Genomic DNA, 25142 nt, shown 5'->3' on the forward strand with positions numbered 1-25142 from the left:
AAAAAGCACAGACTTTAAGGCAGGATTTTTTTAAATATAGACATTTTCTAAATTTTGGGACAATATCGTCTGATAAAGAGTAGATTTTTATACATGTGTAAGCCAGAATTATTTGACATTTAAATATGACTTCCCAATTACTTTAATTCTAACTTTGAATCTCATACTTATGACAGACCATGCATCATTTTCAAGTGGCAGGAATGGGCTTCCATAACTTTGCGTAAAAGTATGAAGTACATTTTTTTTTTTACTCAGTAATAAACACATATTATTCCTCTGGAACAATAAATTCATCTTTTTTGTCTTTTTGCAGAATCAGTTAAATCCAAATATTGTCACACCAATCTTAAATTAACCTCAGAGCTCATTTAGTCAGCCGGATTCATGGACTTAGTGTGCTGCTTTTCCCTCTTTTATCCCATTGAAAAGCATAAATCCTGACTGATTTATATCTTTTTCCTTGTTAAAAGCTAAAATGAAGAATTTTATATTACAATATCAACAGGATGACAGAGACAGGGACGAAACAGCACCATCATCCCTGTAATGTGGATGATATAAGCACATGTTCTGATTTTTCACTGCCATGGCTTTTATTACCCATAACAGTAAATGATGTTACTGCGGTTAACCAGCAGGCGTCCCTCTTACTCTACTTTCAACAGCAAAGATGTTTCCACTCATAATTTCTGCTCAGCAGAAGGGAATACAAAAGTGGTCCAAACAGGGAAAAGAAAAGCAGCAAATTTAACTAATTGCCAAATATTTGCTGTACAGTTAAACGAAGCCATTGCTAATGAGACGGATTCAGAGATTCAGTTTCTCTCCATCTTCTCCTTCCATTATCCCCACCCCCAGCTCTCCACCTTTCATCTGTGGTTTCCATTAGTAATGAGTTACTTGCTACCTTCGTCTAAGAAACAGCAGAGAGAGAGTGCGCAGGATCTTGAAATTGATTTTTTTAACAATGCTTTTCACTTATCAGCCACATAAAGAGGAGGCAGCTGTAACGCTGCTGGTGTCTGTTTTTCACCATGAAGAATATGATTAAAGAAAGTTCAATTAGATTAGAAACTTTTTCCTCCCTGAAAAGCTCCTCCTTTGGAATCACAGCCAAGCACCAGACTGACACCTTAATTAATCTTAACGGATTTTACTTTTCTCCCCCCCAGCTCTGATTTGTTTTTAAATGTCTTTTTTTGTGTGCCTTTATTAAGAGAGCATTTAGCATTTGCTGCCAGAACGATATGTCAAAAAACAATCTGCATTATTGCGAGGCAGAAGTAGCCTTTAATGATGTGTTCCAGTGAGCCATCTGTCTGATCCTCAGCTGAGTGGCAGGAGAAGGGTTTCTAATGCTTCTGCACGCCATGGATGTGTGTCATCTCTGCTGCTTTGGGCGAAAAGACCCAGGTGTCTTTTCAACCCTGTCACAAGCCCATATTGCACTAGCATTTTATCTCATTTGTATGCCATTTGAAAAAAAAACAGAGGATGTGTAATCAATAGATTATTTATTTTTTTATGAGACCTTTATTTTATTGGTCAATTTTGCAGTAGAGGGTAGTTGTAGACATGCACAGCAACCCAATGAGAAGGTGGCATCTTTAAGCTTCCAAATTAATGCACAGAGTAAAACAATTTAAACAAATATGGATATTTTGATGGCAAAAATTAATGTCAATGTAACAAGAAACGCCAACTTGCGTTTCCAAGAGGTTGTGAGTTTGAGCCCCACTCCCACAGACTGCCACTCTGCACTGCAAAAAAAATGAAAACCAGGTATGAATTTTTTTCTTAAAATAATTGCATTTTGTCTTGAATGGAGGAGGTAAGCGAGACAGTTTGCCCATATTATCTAATTATAATATTTTAAGAGTAAAAATACTCATTTGATTGGCAAATGATCTTATTTACCTACTCAAATTAAGAGTAAATAAACTTGATTTAAGACATTTTTTTTACTTATTTCTAGATTTTTTTTTAGCAGTGTGAGTCCCTGAGCAAAGACCATTAACCCCACACGGCTCCCTGGGCGCCATAAAATGGCAGCCCACTGCTCCCCAAGAGGATGGGTTAAATGTTGCTCTGTGCTTGTGTCAGTGTAATGACAATAAAAAAAAGAAGCTGATATATTTGTTTTGAAATTCTCTAAAACTTCCATATAAATCTGTTTTTGCACCATGATTTTTTCTCCCACGCTGTTTAGATTTGATCACTTATGAAATGTAAATGTTCATGATGCAACCATTTTTGGCATTTACTTAATCACATTTATTAACTTTAACACAATTGTTTTATGTCCAACCCTGCTAACATGAAACAATTGTGTTAAAGTAATTAAATATGAATAAGTAAATGCCAAAAATGGTTGCATTATTTTTTCAGTATACTGCTAAGCTGCTGCTCATTCAATGTCTGAAAGCTGAACAAAACAATTTTTTTGTGTATACACTACACAAAATGACAATAAAAGTTGTTTTAATCTAAGTCTAAGATAAGGGGTGGAAAAAAAAATTAGTCCAAGAGGAATAAGACTTGAACAGCTCTGGAAAGACAATCTGAACTTTGATGAACACAGATGGATGTGTGAGTAAATGTCATGAACACTGATAGCAGTGATAGCAATGATATTAGTCCCTACAGTCTAAGGAAAAACTGTATTATAAATAGAATAGATGGACTTATTGATCGGTTCTTAGTTTGACGTTGCGTCTCTATTTATATTTGTTAGGAACAGGAGTTTTCTTTCTCCTGTTCCTAACAAATGTGTGGGAAGGAGTTGCTGTAGATCGGTTTAATTATTTTACGTTGGTTTGCTGTTGCTTTATATCAAGACATTGCATCTATTTAGTTTCCTTGGTTGTAGCTCTACAGTATTTCTGTAGAACTGCCAGCAGAGGGCGCCCCTCTGTCATCTTGCCCACAGCTGGAATTCTATTTATGCTCAAACATGATCTAAAGACTATCAGGATGGACGCTTGGTTTGTATAACCTTATTTTATCAGGATCAATGGATTGTAGTCTGATTTTTCAGAACACATAATGTGACCTTTAAAAATGTTTTAACTGTTTTCTGTTCTGTTTGTGTAATCTTGTTTCATCCTTTGAAAAAGTGATTTTATTCTTGTAAACACAGACAGATTAGGCTACTAAGCACCGACTGCGCCAAATCACTTCTCACAATCCCACTTTTTAAGAAATGAGAAGGGAACCTAAACAGAAAATATATAAAAATATAAAAAAATCATCAATCTTCATTTAATTATCAGATTACCCAAAATAAAGAGCAATGATTTTAATGTGTTCTGCTAATCTTACGTTAATCTGCTGTTTTCAGGTATCCTTTTCTCACTGAGGCTCATCCATAAAGGCCAGACGGCCTGAGGAGAGCAAAGCTAATAGATGTCCTGCTGATAGACTCACTCACCTGAGCTTCGGATCCCTGCAGCTCCCCAAGAGTTATGCCATACTCTTAATTTTTTTTCGGCATGTGGACTGAGCCATAAAACTCTGCTTTGCTCTAAACTAAGACATACGGTAACTTCCTCCTTTCTGTTAGGCTCATCACCAAACTGCTGTTTTTTGTTTTTTTCCTCTGATGGTCTTTAAAGGAATAGTACACCCAAAACATGATTAGCCTTCATTTTCTACTCACCCCCATGCTGAACAACACTCTGGAGTACTTTTTTGATATCTCAAATGCATCTGGAGATCTGGGAGGCTTCTTGCTGTCTGCTGACATTCAAATAATGGAGGTCTATGGTGACCGAGGCAGAAAGGTCCATAAAAGTCCACAAAAAACGTGTCAATATTCCTCCATACTGCTCGTCCAATGTATTCCAAGTGTCCTGAGTGGGTAGCATCCAGAATTTACTCGAAACAAAGTCATTTAGAATGTTTTTAGAGCATAAACAGCAGTGTATAGGATTTCCTAAAAGCGCGTTCACAAGTCTACGGAAACCGCGGCAGACCAAACCAGCGCATTCAGCTCAGCAAAGAACTCATGCTCCTCCTCAACACTGAAGTCCTCAAACATTTTTCTTTCGTTGTTTCTGTCTTTGCACAGGTAAACAGCACATTTCTTCTTCTACGCTTGCATTATTGGAATAGCAGACGCTGAATGCGCACTTTCATCTGGTTTGGTCTGCCGCGGTTTCCGTAGACTCGTGAACGCGCTTTTAGGAAATCCTATACACTACTGTTTATGCTCTAAAAACATTCTAAATGACTTCGTTTCGAGTAAATTATGGACGCTACCCACTCAGGACACTTGGAATACATTGGACGAGCAGTATGGAGGAATATTGAAACGTTTTTTGTGGACTTTTATGGACCTTTCTGCCTCGGGCGCCATAGACCTCCATTATTTGAATGTCAGCAGACAGCAAGAAGCCTCCCAGATCTCCAGATGCATTTGAGATATCAAAAAAGTACTCCAGAGTGTTGTTCAGCATGGGGGTGAGTAGAAAATGAAGGCTAATCATGTTTTGGGTGCACTATTCCTTTAACCTCTGAGGCCGTCACACATGAGTCGGAATTAAAATGAGGTAGATTGGACATGGGAGCTGGCTCTGAGCTCGTCTTCCTGGCTGTGTTTCCTGGACGGGGTCGCCTGTGGAGCAGGTGGATAGTTGGTTCTTTTTGTATCTCTGCTTCTGTCTCCTGTCTCCTGTCTGCAGAACCCCAGTCGGCCTCAGCAGATGGCCGCTCACACTGAGCCTGGTTCTGCTGGAGGTTTCTTCCTGTTAAATGGGAGTTTTTCCTCTCCACTGTCGCTACAAGCATGCTTAGTGTGAGGGATGGTATTTGATGAGTCAATGAGTCGATGCAATCAGCTGGTTTTCCTTAGATAGAAAACTTTGAATCAATCTGACTGGGAGATCTGGTTGAACTGTCTCTGTAAAATGCCTTGAGATGACATGTTGTGAATTGGGGAAACATAAATAAACTGAATTGAATTGAGAAACTCTGTCCTCCCTGCCTATCCGCATGGCTATGTGTTTTTATCTTGACCTGAAAATTGATTTTATATATTTCAAATTAAGCTAATTAAGCTACATTTCATAAGGGATAAAGAGCTGTTTTAACTTTTATTTTTCACTTTTTTGTGTGTGTTTTTTAACCATTATTGGCCTTTAGTTTTTGATGGCTACACAGAGGCAGGAATCAGACCTGAGAAGACTGCATACATCAGGGATCACGGATTAGTGGACCGCAGTTCGGATCCAGACCCCCCTGCTGGCTAATCCGGACCCAACCTGATTTAAAACATTTATAAAATACTGCATGTTGTGGCAAGTGTCTAATTTCACTTGCGCTGCTTCTCCTGTAAATATGGTAAAGCCCTCCAGAGCATCCGGACTGCTGGAAGAACTACTGACAGAAAAGTGAAATGGTGCTCAAAGATGACCCTGAACATTTAGAGGATGTTTGGCTCAACCTGCTGCTGTGAAGCAGGATTCTCCACCATGAACAGAATCAAAAATAAATATGGATCCAGGCTCAAAATGAGCTCCTTGATATGTGCTTTAGAATGGCTTAGTCTCCATTCAAACCCAGGTTTAAAGCCTTGCAGGGCAGCATAAAGCCCACTGCCAACATTAAGACAGAAATAAGAAAGAAAACAAACAAACGGTCAATTCAGGTGTTTTATAAAATTTTATAAAATATGTGAATCAGGAAATTGTCTATATACCAAACTGATCGATTTTTTTTTCTACAAAAAAAACAAAAACTTTATATTTTAAAATGTAAAAAAAATTTCGTTTTTTTTTTTTCTTTTTTACTTAAAAAGTCAATGTGCAACATGGATGCATAAAAACCTCATTTTATTTCCGTGTTAAATTCTGTTTAAAGTAACAGATTATAATAAAAAATGTCTCTGGACCTTTACTGGTTGATGATTTTCTTTATTCTGACCCTGCTGACTTTTAATTGGTGACCCCTGGCATAAAGGATTGTAGCCTCCATTCACACTGCAAAAAATTGAAATCTAAACAAATCATATTTTCTTAAAATATGTTTATTTTGTCTTGAAGGAGGTAAGTAAGACAGTTTGCCAATAGAACCAGACAATTTACATTTAAGATAAGAAAAACTGCCTTGTCTTATTACAAGCCCATATTATCTAATTATATTATTTTAAGAGTGAAAATACTTATTAATTTGGCAAATCATCTTATTTACCTACCTAAATTAAGGGTAAATACACTTAATTTAAGAACTTTTTACCTATTTTTAGATTGCTTTTTGCAGTGGATGGTGCTGTTCCCCCCTTTAGCCGTCCCTAGTAACCTTTTAGAACAATCTTCAGGAGCCATGTGGGGATTATCTTGCTTCATCATCTTAAAGTCACGGCCTCCATAATAATACAAAAATCTTTCCAAGCTTTTGACAGAACTTTGAAAGGCATCAGAGGAACAATGTCCTCATCTGTCCTACCAGTTTGTCACTTTCCCTCTCCTGTCAGCTCCTCTCGTCTGTCTCCCTTCCTGCGCTCCCCTCTCTGCTAAGACTCCCGTCATGGTGGCTGAGGGCAGCTCTTTCTGCTCCGTCAGTTACAATAAGTGGACGGTGCGTGTGCTGTAGGTGCCTGTGTCTGCACGAGCGCATGCCTGCAACACGGATGCATCAAGCCATTACCTTGGGTCAGTGCAGAGTGAGGGCACATCCTAATTCAATCACACACACTCGGCGAATGAAATCAAGCTTTGATAACAGGCGCTAACTTTAAGATAACTTCTGCTTTGTTTAGGCTGCCGTGATGTGTTCAGGGACCCGAGTGTGACCCTATTAGCTCCAAGGATTTAGGCAGGAGGATCTGGAACAATTGGCCCAGTTAGTGAACTTTTACTCAGAAAGAGAAAGTTACAAAATACTTTCTTTGACTGAATAGTTTTAGTCACTCTAAGAACAACAGTCTGGACGGTTAAAGCGGCTTCATTTTATTAAAGGAGGAAAAAAACAGACTGTTTATCTGACTAAACCCAAAGAAACCCCAGCAGTTAGACAACAAGCTGATCACACTGGCAAAAATCTAAATCTAGATAAGTCATTTTTTTCTTAAAATAAGTGAATTTGTTCTTGAATTGAAAAGGGAAAAGAAACATTTTACCAAAGGAACAAGACAATTTACATTTAATATAAGAAAACACAATCGCATTGTTTTATTTCAAGTGCATTTTTATCAAAATATCTTATTTCAAGAGTAAAAATACTCATTCCATTGGCAAATCATCCCATTTACCTACTCAAATTAAGGGTAGATACACTTAATTTAAAACATCTTTACTTATTTCTAGATTGTTTTTCCAGTGTACATCTTCCCCTTTCATGTTTAAATAAAAAATACTTTCAGCCTCATAAGAGGAGCTGCGCTCCCTCTGTCTGCTGTCAATCAACACTGAGCAGGAGAATGATGGAGTCCGTTAAACTACTTGTTCTAGCAGGGGCGGATTTAGGAAATGTGAGGCCCTAGGCAAAGACAGGCAGGGGGTCCTCTGAATTCAGAAGGCATCACATGAAACAGACCTATTATACAGACACACAAATTCTAATAGAGTAGACATCCAATATTTGCTCTATGTTTTGTCCCTCTGTTCTTGTCCCTTTTCTTGTTATTTTTTTCAGCTGACTTTTCATGCCGTCTCAAAAGGAATGAAGGATTTTTATTCCAAGCACTAAGCTCATTTATTTGCCTGATTGTTACTTCCTGTGTTTCCAAAAAAGTGAAGGCAAAAGTGAATAACACACTTAATATTTTTCTGATTGCATTTAAATAGAAGGATTTTTATTAAACAAATAATGAATATGCACCAATTAGGAATAGTTGTATTAACCATGCACATAAACAGAGTTTTAAGGGGCCGTGTGAGATAGACTGGCCAAAGTGGCTGAAGAAGGCAGCAGGCTGATGTCCATTGAGGCAGGTGGTTTATTTACATTGCAATAAAAAAAAAAAATAAATAAATAAAAAAAAGTGGAAAAAACAATTTACAAATGAAATGTTCCCAAAAAGAAAAAAAAAAAAAATAACTCAGAGGTTTAACATGGCTCAACAGAACATTAACTGAACTTAGCATAATTACGAGGCTCAGACTGGGAACGATTTTCGGCCCTGACATTTTTGCATCTACATCCAATCCCAAAAAATGTTCATAAACCGCCTGGATATCCGAAATCTCACCCAATTTGAACCAAAGTCTATTCATCTCTTAGGCCATAAATCTAAAGAAAAAAATGTTTTACCCATAGAAGGCCATCCTAAACTGCCAGTAAGTACAGAAAGTCTTTTTCTTTTTTTTTTAAAGTGACTTTAAAAGATAAAGGATTGGATGTTTTTAAGCCAAACATGAAATGATGAGAGATGTTTTCCATGTAAAACCGGCAGTAAAGCATGTTTTTTTTTAAAGCTTTGCTGTTTAAACATGCACACATTTGTAGGTACGGCACACAGCAGCAGTCAGGTGTTTAAATGAAAAGACGTTTGTAAACCCACCACCTGTATGGAGTGAATTTTGTTCAGTTATTGTTTCAAGCAAAGAACCTGTTTTGTAAATGAAAATAAAAAATGCAATCCAGAAAAATATCTTAATAATAAAGATTTTGAGAGGAACTTTGCCCTTGTTTTTCAAAACATCTATTTTTATATTATTTAAAATAATATTTAAATTTTTTTATATTATTTTAATATAATTTTTTTTTCAGATTGCAGTCTCTGAAGGCAGGCTTTCCTCTGGGGTGAGGAGCAAAGACAGATTTCTATTGGTCAGTAACCGTATTTTTATTTGTCCAGAGTAAGTTTTCATATTGTTCTTAACAAGAAGACCATGCAAACTATAAAATACAGTTTGAAAACAATACAGTTAATAAAACTCAATCTGAAAAAGAGAAATTTGAAAACAATTACATTTGACAATAGGAATTCTGTAAAAAAATAAATCCTAAAAAGTATTTTAAAGAAGAAAAATATTCTCTCAAAAACCTTTTTTGAAAGTTTAGTTTCCAGATTACATTTTTTATTGCTATTTACAAAACATGCTATCTGGTTGAAACAATAATGAAACGAAATTCACTCCATACTTTTGCATCATTCTTCTCTTTTTTTCTTCACCTATTATCCTCCTTTGTTGTCAAACATCCTGCTTTCATCCATGCCTGCATCTTTCTCTGATTTCTTGCTCCCCCACTGTTTATCTGTCAGTTTATCTTTTTCAACATTTCACCAAAGCGACCCCTACCTTCAGACGTATACTTCGTGCAGAGGACAGTCATGCAGCTGTCTTTTCAGAGACCTGAGCTAACTGTAAAATTCATCTTCCCCTGCAGCACTGCTCTATCATCCGGATCTCCCTGGTTCTGTTTTTCCTGAACTCTGTCTCAGACTGGCCTCTCCTCTCCGTTAGCAGATGGAGAAGTCAGAGCTTCATGTATATATTTGATTTTTTTCTCATATTTATTTCAAATTTTTTCATGTCCACATGCCCACAGACAGCAAATTTAGTGTAATTGTGCTGTATCAGCAAGTAGATCATAACTGTAGAGCTCTCTGTTTTTCCACAGCATCGATCAGGGAAGCAGTCAGGAGCCCTGTTGGTGCTCTGGGGGAGCAGCAGAGATTCACCCCTCAGGTGAGGAAGTCTGTAACAGATTAGGTATTAGGTGTGCGCTTATCGTGGATATAAAGCAATTAAAAGCACCTTTTGCAAATGGCTGCTAGCCATATCAGATACTAATAAAATATGAATGACGGTGCATTCAGACCAAAAATAATTCAGGCTTTAGGGGCGTAGAGCAAAGACACTCTTTTGAAAAGCAGAGGACTGTTTCTGCAAACAAGCATTTAGGGGGCAGAGTCATGAAATGGGAAAGTGATTGGCTTTATCTCTATGATGGTCGTGTATTAGGATTCTTCGACAGAGTATTAGGGACAGGCTACCGATTTTTTTTCCCTCTTCTATTTCGAGAATAAACTCGTAAAATTACAAGAATAAAGTCGCAACGAGAATAGTCATAAAATTACGAAAATAAAATTGTAAAGTTATGAGAATAAACTGGTAATATAACGGGAAAAAAGTCACAACAAGAATTGTCATTAAATTAAGAGAATAAAGTCTTAATATTAAGAGTATAAAGTCCTAAAATTACAAGAAACAATTTGTATTTATGACAACTTTTAAAAGAAGCACTGTTTTCACTAAAATGAGGAATGTGGAGCATCATGTGAAGTTATACTTTGGCTCTTGTTTGACAAATAAGGAAATCTTTTAGCACAGGCATTAAATAGGGCAGCATGTCAAAGTGGACTCAGGCTGCTGATTGGAGGAGCGGTTTGACCATCGTATGCTGGTCGGAGCTGAAGCTTTCTTTCTGAAATGGGTTGTGGTATGATGACTTTATTCTTGTATTATTATGTCTTTATTCTCAAAATAATTTGTTTTTTTTTTAAATCTCTAGCCTGCCCTAATACTCCGTTGTACGCTTCCTTGACGCTGGAGGAGAATGCAAAAAAAATCCAATCATTTTGCTAATATTCGACTCATATCCGACTTTCATACAGGTGTCTGATCGACACAATCTGATCTTTTCAAGCATAATAAAGTATGATAAACTTTGCATTTAGTCATTAGTATGAAAAACTGCGCTAAACAGATTACATTTCATCAAAAAAAAAATGTAACTGACCATCAGGGCCTGCTGTTTGAACATAGCCTTGGAATGGCCTAGTCAAAGCCCAGACCTAAATGCACTGATTCTGCGCTACAATGTTAAAAGCTGCTGTCCACAGTCTGGAAATAAAATCAGAGGCGGTTCTGGAACAAATTTACCAGCGGGGGCCATGATGTAGCCGCAGAACTAAAGTATAACTTACCAAAAAAAAAAAAAAAAAATGACAATAATGAGTTTCTTAGTTATGAAATGAGCCACAAGGCCAAGGCTTCAGACCCCTGATTGATCAGAGGAAAACTCTAGTAATAGTAATAATAACCAGTTATTCTCTCCTTATATTGATTGATGGAATTATGTTTATTTGATTTTTATCTGGAAGCTCTTTAGTTGTCACTACGTTAACATCTACTATTCCTGGGATTGTTTCTGTAAAACCACATTCACAAGAAAAAAAAAAGAAAAAATAAATCATATGAATTAAAAGAGAAAATAAGCATTTTAACAGACATCAGCTATGACTCATAAAGCAAAGAATTTCTCAGGAGTTTCGTAGAAGGGGTTTTTCCAGATACTTCTGCGTGTTTACAGTGCAGGGGCCATAACATGGGAAAGGACCCCATTTGGCCCCATAAATGAGATAATTTGCCTCCGTATCCAGATGTTCAAAGCTGATAGAGACTGGCCTAAAAGGTCTTAAACCTATAAATGCAGTAAAATATGATTCAGCAAAGTTCTCACCTAAAGAGGAGCTACATCAAAACATGAATTTCAGGTTTTTAAAGTTTAAATGTTTCAGAAAGCTTGGTTTAAAATGTATAATTATTATATACTTTTTGCCTAACGTGGCAAAACATGTAAACATTTAAAGTCTATGAATAGTCAGGTGATGATCTGCATTTATCCTTGTTTTATGGAAGTTCTTGACTTTCTGCTCTGGTGTTTCTTCTTCTATGGTTTTTCACTTTAGGCCCTAAACAGCCGCACCGTCTGCAGACGAATACTGCAACTTTATAAGCGGCGCTCGCTCTCTCTGCTGAGGGCCGCCTACAGACATACTGAAAACAAGCTTTTGAAGAGCTCTCAAAGATAAGTCAACAAAACAAGCAGACTTTTAGAGGCTTAATTACCTCGGAAGCAGCTCGCGTCTACAAATATTTATTAAGCCACAAAAGCAGCATGGGCTCCAGAGCCGGAGGGCTGCTGCTTGTTAACAGAAACGTAGAGAGGGATAGGATGTGTTCCAGGTAACTGGAGCAGACGTGGATTTATATTTAGTAAGCTAGAGTAAAGCAGGAAACTAAAACAGCTCTGCTTTAGGGGGGAACACACTTTAAAGGCTCCAGAGATCCTGGATGCATCTTCATGTTTATTCCAGTGTGTTTCTGCTGAGTGGAACTGATTCAACTCATTAGCCGAACTGTTGACATGAAATAAAACCAAGGAAACATATAAATTCATGTTTCTTTGTGTTTGACACAGCAGGACGATGGTTAAGAGAGAAAACTATCTAATTAATCCATATTGGTTCATTACCATAGTATCCCCATTACAAATGTTTATAGTTAAAAAGAAGGAGCTAAAAGTTCAGCTCACAAAGATGAAAAAAACTAGCTCACATTCATATATCACTTTTCGAAAAATGTTAAAAAAAAGTCCATAAACCTAATTTGAAGTTCATTCGGTAAATTAAGCCACAATCCTCCACAATAGAACCTCATATTTCACCCTTTAAAGTCGTTTCTCGTGAGTCATGAGCGGTGCACGACTTTACACGAGTGAATAAAGTGAATGTGATTGGTCGTTTATCAAGGGGGTGGGATTATTGTGTTATCCAATGAAAAGTGCAGCTATCAATTCTACACAAACGTGAGCTGTGTGTGTCGCTCATTACTCACAGCGTAAACGTCACTATCATTTATGTTCATTAAGCCAAACTGATCCGTTCAGTTCACCGTTAACTAAAAATACGAAAGTATTTAGTGAACGCTGCTCATTGAAAGCGTTCATGCACAACACGGCCCATAATTACCAGGTAGTAGCCTGAACCAGGTTAGTTGAGCCAAATGAATTTCAAAGAGCAGGTTATAAAAAAACAAGAAGCTCAAAGATCAAGAAAATCAGCCTTGTTTTAACTCAGTTTGATGTAGAGCATCAAACTGAATTAAGAAAAGCTGAAATTTAAACAGTGTTAGAGTCAAGGCTGGTTCATAAATCTAAAAATAACACGTTAAACTTTATCAGATCCCCATTTCAGAAAGAAGGCGGTCTTATCCTGAGTAGCTCCACCCACATCTGCTCTATAAACAGTTTCATTTTACCGAGCAGGTGATCACTATGAAAATAAGGAAGAGAGATGCCCAGTTTGTGGCCACACCCCCAGGGTATAAGTGGGTGAAGTCCTTCAAAGGATGCCTCCTTGTCTGATTCGTTCCTCTGCCCTGGGGGTGTGGCCACAAACTGACCTGCAAAATGTTTATGTGGCATATCTACCACATAGAATTAGAGTCAACAGATAGGATATATATTTACAGGTTTAGATATAAGGTACATATTTAAGACTTAGAAAACAATCTAAAAATCATAAAAGGATATAGGATGTAGAAACAGATTAGATTAATAAATATGGATATAATGTGACCCAAAAATTGTTTACTGGTAAAAATGTTACGTTCTGTGTTTCATAATTTTTGTGTTTATAGAAAATGTGTCTATGTGCAACATAACAGGCAGCCATTAATGATAAGATTCCCTAATTATGTAAAGTACATAGAGTATTTTAATATGTCTTTATTCAAGCTAAACTTAGGAAGGTATATTCCTCTATAAAAGATAAAACATCTAATCGCACTCTAAAGAGGAATTTGAGACAAAAAAAAAATAGAAACTGAAATTGATTTGAATCTGGAAATCTAAAACTGCAATAAAGAAAAGAAAAAAAAGTAATTAAAATACTAAATAAATTTAGATTCAACTCTTATTATTTTGTGTTAAATAAAAATGTTCCAACTTATATTTTTCCAGTTTTAACTAAGAGTTTACAAACATTTTGAGCCCTTTCTGACTCCATACATTTCACTTCACGAGGTGCATCACTAACCCTGCTTTGTGAAATAAAGCTCTGTAGGTTCCTAATCGTTTCAGTAAACAAAAATTTTATATAAAAAAGGTTTTTATAGTGTTTATCTATTTAAAAACAGACAGAGGAACTCCAGTTAAATATAAATAAAACTATTACGCGTAAAAAAAATAACTACTCATCATCTCTCCACAGACCCCTCCTCTAAAAGCTCATTCCATCCCTTTCATGTGTAAAATGGTTTCTCTATTTAGAGCATTTTTCCTTTGCCACAAAAATGGACAAATCTGTTCGGCAATGATCTGTGGGCTTTGATTGACCTTTTTATTTTATTAATTTATTCTCTTTGTTTTTATAGGCTGTGAAGCTGATTTTGTTGGTTTGTGTTTACACTGTAGATGATGAATTCAGTGTTTGTTTATGATGTTATCGATTAGAATTTCTTATCTATTTATCTGTTTTCTAACTTTTAGATGCCGTGCACATACTTTTGGTTTACCAAGAGAACAAACTTGACATGTTTGTCAATTTCTTTATTTATTTTTGACAGAGGATTGGCTGAATTTAGGTGTTCAGGCTGATGTATAACTAACTGGCCTGCATAAGATAACGGAAAAAACACAGATTTTAAGCAGGATTTTTTTTTTTTAAATATAAATTTTCTACATTTTGAGACAATATCATCTGATAAAGAGTACATTTATATACATGTTTAGGCAAGAATGATTTGAGAATTAAATATGACTTCCCTACGATTTTAAGCTTGATCCTAATTTTTATGACCTTTTTTTTCTCTGTTGAATCAAGAAAGAATAAAGGACTGATATTTGTTCCACGCTAACCAGCAACTGCAAACCATGAGGGGAAAAACCAGAGATGTACCTTTCTTCTGCAGTATTGCACTCCCGCTGCGCCTCCCGATGTTGTTCTCAACATAACAGGTGTAATTAGCCAGATCCGCCTCCTCCACAGCGTCAAATGTCAGGGACAGCTGCACTACCTTCTCACCTAAATGTTCCCTCAAGATCCTGAAAAAGACAAGAGCATACAGATTAAATCTCTACCGTTGTGCATAATTTGAGACTAAAAAGCGTTTGTAAGCAGCAATCTCCAAGAAGCAAGCATCTCTCAGAGACATGTTTTTATATATTACTCATCTATCGAAGATAGAAAATCCCCCTGCCTTGTTTTTGGTATGAATTTCTTCCAATTTAACTATTTTGTTAAAAAGTTGGATTTTGTGAGAACAACTCAGAGCAGTTTGAAGCTTGTTGGAAAGAACCCAACCAGTACTGCCACAGAACCTTGTTCTTCCTCCTTGGCACAGTGTGTGCTGGTAAAAGGCAGCTTTAAAGGAATGTGAATCTGCCTGCATGGGAAACACACAGGCCTCAAACCCTGTAGGAGTTTGCACATTTTGACCATGACTAGAACAAACGCTTCAGAAGTATTTTCTATGCACTATGATCTCAGCGACCTGAGAGTTTGGAGACCTTCAGTGTGAGCTGCTTCCATCATTTTTTATTTACCTGCCACGTTGTCATAGTAAAGATTCCAGACCACGACAGACATTGGCTGTTTGTAATCTACTGTCAATGTGTTGCAAACTGGCATAAGTTTCATAAGTTCAGATTTTTGTCTTAAGAGGTCCATAATTTAAATACGATACTTAAGTTAATTTCTTTACCTACTGACTTTATAGAAGGAGACTGTTGCACTGCTTCCTTAAGCAAAGAAGAAAAAGAATAATGGACTATAGCTACGAAAAATATGAGAAACATTTCCCAGATGTCTAAAACCTCTGTTTTCATGGGCATTAAAGGTATTATGGAGGATTTTCACGAGTATTTTAAAAGATGCGCTTCTCCACGCGTGCAACAGCATGCACAAGCCCATTTCTCCTCGTGCACGCTATGTTTAAAAGTTGCTGTTCTCATAGCTCATAGAATTTTACTGTGTCCGAACGTCCGCCCTCCCTATGCATAGCGGGGACTATATAGTGGAATTTATAATGAACTCAGTTAACTGATCGTTAGGACTGATGGTCATTACTTTTTGCTCCCTGTTGGTCTCCTCCACTGCATGGTGCCTGCTCCATCTTTGTTATTAGTTGCTGATGTTGGGTAGAGTAGAGACTGACATTTTTTCGGGAATCCCACGGGAATCCCGTGGGATTCCCGTGGGATTCCCGTGGGATGGGAGTCAGTATTAGTAACGATCACGTGATTGGGACGGTACAGGATTAAACATTAACGGGAGCAGACGGGAGCGGGAGCAAACCAATAGTAACTAAAAGAAACTAGGATTGATGCCAAAAAATAAAATAAAATAGAAAGAAAAAAAATCCAGTACTTGCGCCGCCATTTTGTAGTTTTTTTCCTTGAAGCCTACACTATAATGCGAGTCAAAAAAACTACACAACCCAAAAACCAACAGTGCTTCCGCTCTGAGTTTTTCACCCGTGCTCAAAAACAACAAGAATGGGAGTGATGCAGGAGCGGGAGTCATTCTGAATGGGAGTGGGAGTAATTTCACCAGGAGTGGGACGGGACAGGATTTAGATTTCTACTCTGGCCCGGGATCGGGACGGGACACAATTTTTGTCTGTGGGAGTGGGACGGGACAGGAGTGAAAATCCACTCCCGTGTCAGTCTCTAGGGTAGAGACAGACTATTGTTACCGCTGAGACAGCAATTTCCATAATGCTTTGCGCAGAGCTCTGAACACAAAGGAATCCGGGATATATCTGCCTCTTCTGAGGCCTTTCTTTTCCTCTTATACACTTCGTAGACACTTTTTCTCTTACGACCCTCGGCCATTTTTAAAGAACTGCAGGGGAAAAGGTGAGCTTCACTGACTGGCTAAAACCATATAGTAATAGTCATTCAAAATTTCCCCGCTTAACTTGATGGGTCCCTGGCTGGTCCCCTTTTATTACTTTTTAAACATTGATATTTTTATGAAAATATTCTTTCTGTCAACATTTGTGGACATTAAGATCTAAAGAGAAGCACCATTGCCTCGTCAGACCTGTAATTCAGTGAAAGGGTGGAGTCAGAGTAAAAAGTATGCAAGAGAGGGTCACTCCAGTGGCTGGAAGTTGGAGGGGATTTCGCTGGGAGTTGGAGGGTAGTGGGCTGCCATTTGGCTGGCGTTTGACGGGGAAGGTACATTTTAAATGGCTGTTACTGTAGCTCACAGCAGATACAACAGGCGTATACCGTAAATTCTCTAATATTGGCCTGTATTCCATTAGCGGCCTGGACTCTAACATTGGCCGGTCTCGCTGTCACAGGAGGTAAATAATGTTCGGTCTCTCATACAGGCCGGGGCTATAAACCTCAACATTATACTTGTGGTAGTAACATACAAGTACCACAGCCCTGCGCTGCTGGACGACAGGCCCTGACTGCTGCCCGTCTGCGCGAGGAAGAGAACAGACACGCAGCAGAACATGAGGAGGACGAAGAGGAACTGTACAATAATTAACTTGTTATAGAGACTGGCGCGAGTGATGAGGAGATTAAAGGGAGAGATGAAGAGGAGGAGGAAACTGAGGAGGAGGAAACTGAGGAGGAGGATTAAACAGAATTGTAGGATTTTTTTTTTTTTTACTTCAAACCAAGCGAGACATGGTAACTGTACTTTTTCAATAAATGAACCTAGTGTTTTATAGGTTCAAATAGACACAAAAGCTCATTTTTATTCCTTCCACTGGTAGTCTGTTTTGCTCAAATAGCAATAGAGGCCTGTCTCTAATTCTGGCCTCTTTCCAATAAAGGCCTGGACCGCGATGCACTTGAGTGAAAAAAAAGGCCCGGGCCTATATTAGAGGATTTACGGTATATCTACACACCCAATGATCCGATTGGGTGTGTAGATGCCAATTGGAACAGAGTTCGTAAACAACACCTCTCTCAATCGGATTTAAATCTCTTTCAGATCGAACCTAATCAGAATCTTCAGTCTGACATGGTTTGACAACACATTTTTGATCTGAGCAGGCCTTCAATCTGATTGTGCCCATGTAAACATAACTACTGTGTTAAAAAATGCCATGCTTTTGTTCTGAACCAGGCTTTTTCATTAACAGAAGGTGCAAACTACAAAAGAGGAACGAGTTTTCTGGCCGTTTGTTCTAACAAATTGTAAAATAACTTCTGCCTTAAAAGTCTGCCTGGTTGGGTTATTATATTCAATGATCCACAAAGTGGACAATTAACTGTTGAAGGGATCTACGACTAGTTGAAAATGTTCCCCTAAATATGTTGTCATATTCTTATTAGTTAAAAAATTTCTGTTTGTCATATTTGAAAACGTAATTTACATAAACTATAAAATTTATATTTTTCCTCAACGTAGGCTGCCATTTTTTCACTTGTGCAATGCATGCTGGGTTGATGACTGTGTTAGGTCTTACTGGACTAGAACCTACAAAGCAAACAACGGAAGGCTAACATTAGCAGAGCTGTTTTCGATTTGATCATGTTTGACTGATGTAAATTTGGACAATGTGACACTGCTTTGTTAAACTAATCATGGATCCCTTCAAAGCAACACAGTTAGCTTTTAGCCACTAAAGGCTATAGATCAATGCATTTTCAAATTATTCCTAAGTGTTGCATGACTTTACACGAGTGAATAAAGTGAATGTGATTGGTTATCAAGGGGACGGGTTGTTGTGGCGGAAGGTTCACAAGCAAGTTTGTCGGAAGCATCTTGCTAACCAGTTAGCACCTTAGTGCTAGTAGGTTCCCAGTGGGAAATTCCATTGGGAACCTACTAGCACTAAATTGGTGACTTGCAAGACATGCAAGAGGAGGAGAGTTTAGTGTCGGAGGTCATGGATGAGTCTCCTCTGTCATACATTTTTTATTTAGAGGAGGAAAGCGGGGATGAAGATGTTGTGGAAGAGGACGCCAGGGCTGCAGAAGCTTGGTTTGGTGTAGAAGGCTTCCAGCCGTACATGTTTGAGCCCTTGCCTCGCAACGCTGCCAGTTCTGTTAGCTCTACGCCTGCTGAAGACACAGACGTCCATCCCCGTGAACACTGGGACGGAACTCAATGGGAAAGGAAATTATTCTTATTTCAACCGTTGGATATATTGGCTGCGACATATGAATCAAAATGCTATGGCCGAAAAAATGTGATTGACAGATGACGCTTGGTATATTATTGGCTGAATTTAGGTGTTCAGGCTGATGTTTAACTTACTGGCCTGCATAAGATAACAAAACACAGATTTTAAGACAGGATTATTTTTTTTTTATACAAATTTTCAAAATTTTGGGACAATATCATCTGATAAAGAGTACATTTATATACATGTTTAAGACAGAATGATTTGACGTAAATATGACTTCCCTGCGACTTTAAATATGTTTTTTTCTTTTTTGCAATACACAGATATCACTCCCACTTTAAACTGGGCTCATATAGTGTGTTCATTTTGCAAATCAATGTTGTTTCTTTGTTTGTTCAGCTATTTGACCCCAAATGTTTCATAAATGTTGAGTGAGTAAAACAAAATAACATTGAGTACTGTCAGGGTTTGGTTGTGGTAGAGGACCCAAATGCAGAGAGGCTGAGGAGATTTCTTGGGAGTTTAAAGGGGGCAAAAACAGTAACAAAGGCAGGAATGCAAAAATCCAACTAATAATCAAAGCAAACCAGAACTATGGAGACATCTGGGGGAAACCAAACACGAGGAACCAGGGAGAGACGAGGAACGTGGACAACAGCACGGGAGGACAGCAAAGACAAGGAACCAACAAAGAGTGAGAGCAGAGGGAGAACATATATAGGAGACAGAGACAAAGGGAGGGCTAACGAGCAGACAAGGAACAGGTGTGATAGGAGACAAAGAGGGAGCCAAGGGGAAAGGAACATACACACACAAGAGGGCAAAAGAGGACAACAGAAAAACTTGAGAACTAATATAAATCTAGAAATACAACAAAACTGGAATTAGGCTAATAAATCTAGAAAACAAGGAGCAAAGAAAAGAACAGCAGAACCAAGACCATGATAGTACAACCTTTAAAAGTACTTTTCTAGTAAAATGGTATTTACAAATTTGTCAAAAAACCCCTCTGGAACAGAAAAGGATTTATTGATACCATAACAAAGTTTATGTGACATTTTAAAAACCTAAAAAAGAAAAAAAAAACCTAACAACATATGAGTGGGAGGAAAAAACGAAATAAGAAACATACATAAAAATATAACAGTATAAAGCTCTCTTTAGAAAAGAAAAAACATTCAATGAGGGATGCAGGGAAAAACATATATTAAGAATTCATTGCCCATGAAGGAACCTTGGAGCTATGAATGCTGAGTTGCAGAAATGTAAAGTAGAAGGACGGCTCAACCGTGGCCCGGCAACGGCAGCTGAGAAACTGATGATACTGCTCATAGGTCCTATGTTTACTGTGCTTTTAGCATATTTTGATCCGAAATATTTGAATTATTTACAAGATGGGAAGAAAAAGGTGGAGAGAAAAACTCTTTTGAGACTGACTAATTAGTTAGTCTCACAAACTGCGAAAGCATGGGGAATGTTAGAGAAACTAATGGTTTGACTTAGACCCAACATGTCAAACATGGATTAATGCATTACTCCATAAAGACGCCTCAGCTGTTTAATGTCATTAATTAAAAACAATTGCTGATGCTGCTCATAATAGCCTGAACCTTCTGTAAATTGTTTAACTCTCTCAGTAATCGGGTCATGTCAGGCTTCCACTGGAAGGCAACCAGAGTTTTTCTCAGTGTTTGAAGATGTTTCGAAACCTATCCAGGAATCTTTCAATGTTCTGTTGGCTCCATCAGAGCAAACTGTAGATACATTTAAGCTAGAGTGACCAGATGTCCTCTTTTTCCCGGACATTTCCTACTTTTCAGACCTAAAAAAATGTGTGGGGGGAATTTAAAAATCGTCCAGGATTTTGGTCGACTGCCTCAAACACATTTGATAGCCTACAGTGCATTGTGATTAGATTGCCACTCCGTTCCACTACTCCATTCTAGGTTTCTCTGTATAGCAAATTAGTCACGCCCTTTTCCCCAAATCCAATCACTTTGCATTATGTGTGTGTGGGAAAAGTAAAGAGTTTGCTTGCTGTTAGTCTACCCCTGAGTGTGACAGGCAATAGCACGTGTGTCCGCCAGTTTTACGACAATTCCTAAATGAAAGTGTATGTTTATGAGTTAAAGAAAAAATTCCTATGTTTTCGCCAGGGTCATGAGACGCATGAGGTGGAGTATTTGACATGTAAGGCAGGCACTTATGTGTCTGTGGCAAATAAAGGTGCCAACGACCTACAAGTGCACGTCAATTCAGCAAAGTACATGAAAGCAGCCAGGGGTGAGAGCTAGCTCCTCCTAGTGGAGGAGTTTAAGTATCTTGGGGTCTTGTTCACGAATGAGGGGAAGATGGAGTGGGAGATCGATAGGCTGATTGGTGAAGCGTCTGCTGTGAAGCGTGCGCTGTACCGGTCTGTTGTGGTGAAGAGAGAGCTGAGCCAAAAAGCAAAGTTCTCGATTTACCGGTCGATCTACGTTCCTACTCTCATTTATTGTCATTAGCTTTGGGTCATGCCTGAAAGAACGAGATCCCGGATACAAGCGGCTGAAATTAGTTTTCTCCATAGTGTGTCTGGGATCTCGCTTAGAGATAGGATGAGGAGCTCAGTCATCCAGGGAGGACTCAGAATAGAGCTGCTACTCCTCAAGAGGAGCCAGTTGAGGAGGCTAAGGCATCTGATTAGGATGCCTCCTGGACGTCTCCCTGGTGAGGTGTTCCAGGCACGTCCCACCGGGTGGAGACCCAGGGGGAGACCCAGGACACGCTGGAGGGACTATGTTTCTCAACTGGCCTGGGAGCTCCTTGGGATTCCCCTGGTGGAGCTGGCCCAAGTGGCTGGGGAGAAGAAGGTCTGGGCCTCCCTACCGAAGCTGCTGCCCCAGCGACCCAACCCCAGATAAGAGGAAGAAGATGGATGGATGGATGGATGGATGGACTTAACTTAAGCAAGCTCATATGAAAAAAAAAAAAAAGAAGCCATCCATCATGACCCCAATTTTGTTTCACTTCTTTACTCCACCTGTGGGGATTACAGAAAATGCACACTAGATCTAAACAACTACAAAATAATCTCCTTTTGTCTTCTTTCTGAAGCTTTCAATGATAATCTAAAGCTTCCATAAGTTCTTAATTGATAGAAGTTATTGTCTTATGAGAGTATATACACCATTTGACAGAAAATGAATCCTAAGCTGTTCTAAAACATTGTTTTTCTGCCTTTAATGTTACTGTAAATGCTGATCCAACATACCTGAGGGGCTACCTGCTGATTTGGCAACTATTTCTTTCCTTCATGCATCATTGAAATATTTTGAGGTCTGACTCTGCAGCTCTTGTGATGCAACAGTATTGACAGGCAGAGAAGCTGCATGAAGTTATGAAGTCAACTCAATTTGATGAGGTTTCTTCATAACTCATTCTTGCTGCACCCCATCTTAGCGTAAGCTTCAGAGAATCAACTGGCAGGCAGGAAGATAGTTAAACTTTGAATGAGTGAAGCACTGCTGTGGGAAGAAGCTATTCATTCCCAATGGTTTAAGAGAATCAAATAGAAGGAGCCAAAAAGAGTCTTTGGGCAACCTTTTTAGATTTTAACTACTGAGCTCTTGGGTTCCTTTGCCATAAGAATATCTGTCTCTTTCTTTCTAAATTAATTTCTACACTGCAAAAACTATCTAGAAATAAGTAACAAATTTTAAATTAAGTGTATTTACCGTTAATTTGAGTAGGTAAATAAGATGATTTCTCAATGGAATGATTATTTTTACTAAGACAAGATAATTAGTTAATATGCACTTGAAATAAGACAATGCAATTTTTGTTATGTTAAATGTAAATTGTCTTGTTCCATTGGCAAAGTGTCTTACTCCTGTCCTCAATTTAAGAAAAAATGCACTTATTTTAAGAAAAAAATACTTATTTAGATTTCAATTTTTTTGCAGTGTACTGGACTTCTAAGATTGATTTATTGATCGATTGACCTTACTGATCTCACAGTGGAGAAATGTACTTGTTACATTAGCTCAAATATTCAAAGGAGAAGAATGTGCAAAAGGAAGAAAAAGGTGCATGGGTTATAAACATTATATACAGTGCATCCACATATGGCAGCTTTTTAAATTTCAATTTTTTTTTTATAGTAGGATCATTATACAGGGTTAATGCACAGGATGTTTACAAAGGTATTTATATAGATGGGTATTTATGTTTGTAAATATAGTTGTTGCACTAGGGGTCAAATATAGAGAAAAATATTATTGCACAGGGTATTAAATAGTAATTGCACATTATAAACTGCACAAGTTAATGTGGTTGCAGTGTTGCATTGTAGAGTCTGGTTGCAGCAGGAATGAATGACCTGTGGTAGCGCTCCTTTTTACAAACAGGGTGTTAAAGTCTTTCATTGAAGGAGCTGCTCAGCTCCTCTACAGACTGGTGCGGAGGATGGAAGGTGTTGTCTATGATGGATGGGGAAAAAAAAGATAAAGAGGCGGAAATAAGAGGAAAAAAACACCCTCAATGATTCTATTTAAAAAATAACCATGTGCTTAAATGTGTTATTGGTATTGATGTGCTCTAGTTACTAAAAAATGTGTACGTTGTGTGAACCCCACAGCGGGGGCACCAACCGACCCTCGGGGGGCCAGGCCCAGCGAAGCAGCCACCAGGAGGAGCCTTTTGATAGAGCATTCTTTGTAGAGTCGGCCTTAGCAGATGGCCGCTCACACTGAGCCTGGTTCTAGAGGTTTCTTCCTGTTAAAAGGGTGTTTTTCCTCTCCACTGTCGCTACAAGCATGCTTAGTGTGAGGGATTGCCTTCCAGTCAATGAATCGATGCAATCAGCTGGTTTTCCTTATATAGAAAGCTTTGAATTTTTGACTATGATCTGGTGAACTGTAAAGTGCCTTGAGATGACATGTGTTGTGAATTGGCGCTATAGAAATAAACTGAATTTAATTTGATCACCATCAACTCAGCCAATTATTGCGTATATTTATGTTTTTGCCACTAATATTTAATGCTCCTTATTAGGAAACTTCAAAGATGAAACCCTAACGGGGTTAGGACACTAAAATATCTGAATAGTATCACAATATTTTGTAATACTATTGTGATATTGTTAACAAAATTGACGATAAAGTAGAGTCGTCATTACTTATTTGCAGACGTTACTCGGATAGATACTTCATGGCAGTGATCGCCTGCAACACCAATAATAGCCCCACAATCACAAATAATAAAAAAAATATTCCCCTTTAAAATAAGCTCCTTCACGTCACCTCGTACAATAGGAGGTGGGATTTGGACCCTAACCTTGGCTATCAAACCCCCACAGTAACTGCAATTCATCAAATTCTTTCTATTTTTTGAATCCCCCAATGAAATAAGAAATCAATAAAGAAAAAAATGTAAAAATAAAACTTTTGACAATTCACTCATATTGGGGAGATTTTTTAAATTTCATTAATTCCAATTAATCTATCAGATGAAAATCAAAGTTCCTATCAGTATATTAAATGAAAATGATAAATGCCCACCCCTTTTAGGCTCTGGGTGAAAAAGAGAAAAAGTGTCTACGAAGTGTATGAGAAGTAAAGAAAGGCCTCAAAAGAGGCAGATATATCAGAAGAGGCAGATATATCCCAGAATGCTTTGCCAGGAGAGCTCTCCTGGCAAAGCATTATGGGATTTGCTGTCACAGAGGCCTGCTGTCGCCATAGGCTGCTGCTACAAGACAGTAGCGACTAATAACAAAGATGGAGCAAGGAACGCATGGAGGAGGAGTTACGTGACCAACTGGGAGCAAAAAGCAGTGATCGGTCTGAACGGTCAGTTAACTGATTCCACTATAAAGTCCACTATATAGTGCCCACTCTATATAGTGATTGAGAAATGTAGGGGTTAGGGCGGACGTTCAGACACAGTAAACTTGTTTGAGCTATGAGATCAGCAACTTTTACAGAGCGTGCACGAGGAGAAATGGGCTGGTTCATCCCATGTATTCCATTGGTCATTTTGTATAACTTAACTCATTTTGAAATTCTTAAACCCATAAATCAGTAGACCACTCATCTCTAGTTATTGACTGGATTGCTGATTGCCTAAAAAAGTGAAGCCACCATCCGCCATGTTGGTACTCCCCACTCCCAAGGACACACGTAGTAAAAATGACTACATGTGTAGCATTTGGCTGCAAAAACAAGCAGTGTGCCGGCTGTGGGAAGACATTCCACAGGCAATTCCACAGTCAGTGGATGTAGTAATCAAGAAAATCAATATATATACCAGTGTATCCTATAGAATTAT

At 38.2% G+C, this 25142-nt stretch overlaps 1 protein-coding gene across 2 annotated transcripts in view; it reads right to left on the bottom strand.

The window, feature by feature from the left end:
• The window catches only part of il1rapl2 (interleukin 1 receptor accessory protein-like 2), a 690042-nt gene that overhangs the window by 42004 nt on the left and 622896 nt on the right, over window positions 1-25142 (bottom strand). For both annotated transcript variants that reach the window (XM_038295945.1, XM_038295944.1), the window contains exon 9: window positions 14633-14778. In XM_038295945.1, the coding sequence (XP_038151873.1) occupies window positions 14633-14778 (146 nt within the window). The remainder of the gene's footprint in view (window positions 1-14632; window positions 14779-25142) is intronic.

This window comes from Cyprinodon tularosa, unplaced genomic scaffold (genome assembly GCF_016077235.1).
Source record: "Cyprinodon tularosa strain WSP-4 unplaced genomic scaffold, ASM1607723v1 ctg363, whole genome shotgun sequence".
In the NCBI taxonomy this organism is placed as follows: Eukaryota; Metazoa; Chordata; class Actinopteri; order Cyprinodontiformes; family Cyprinodontidae; genus Cyprinodon; species Cyprinodon tularosa.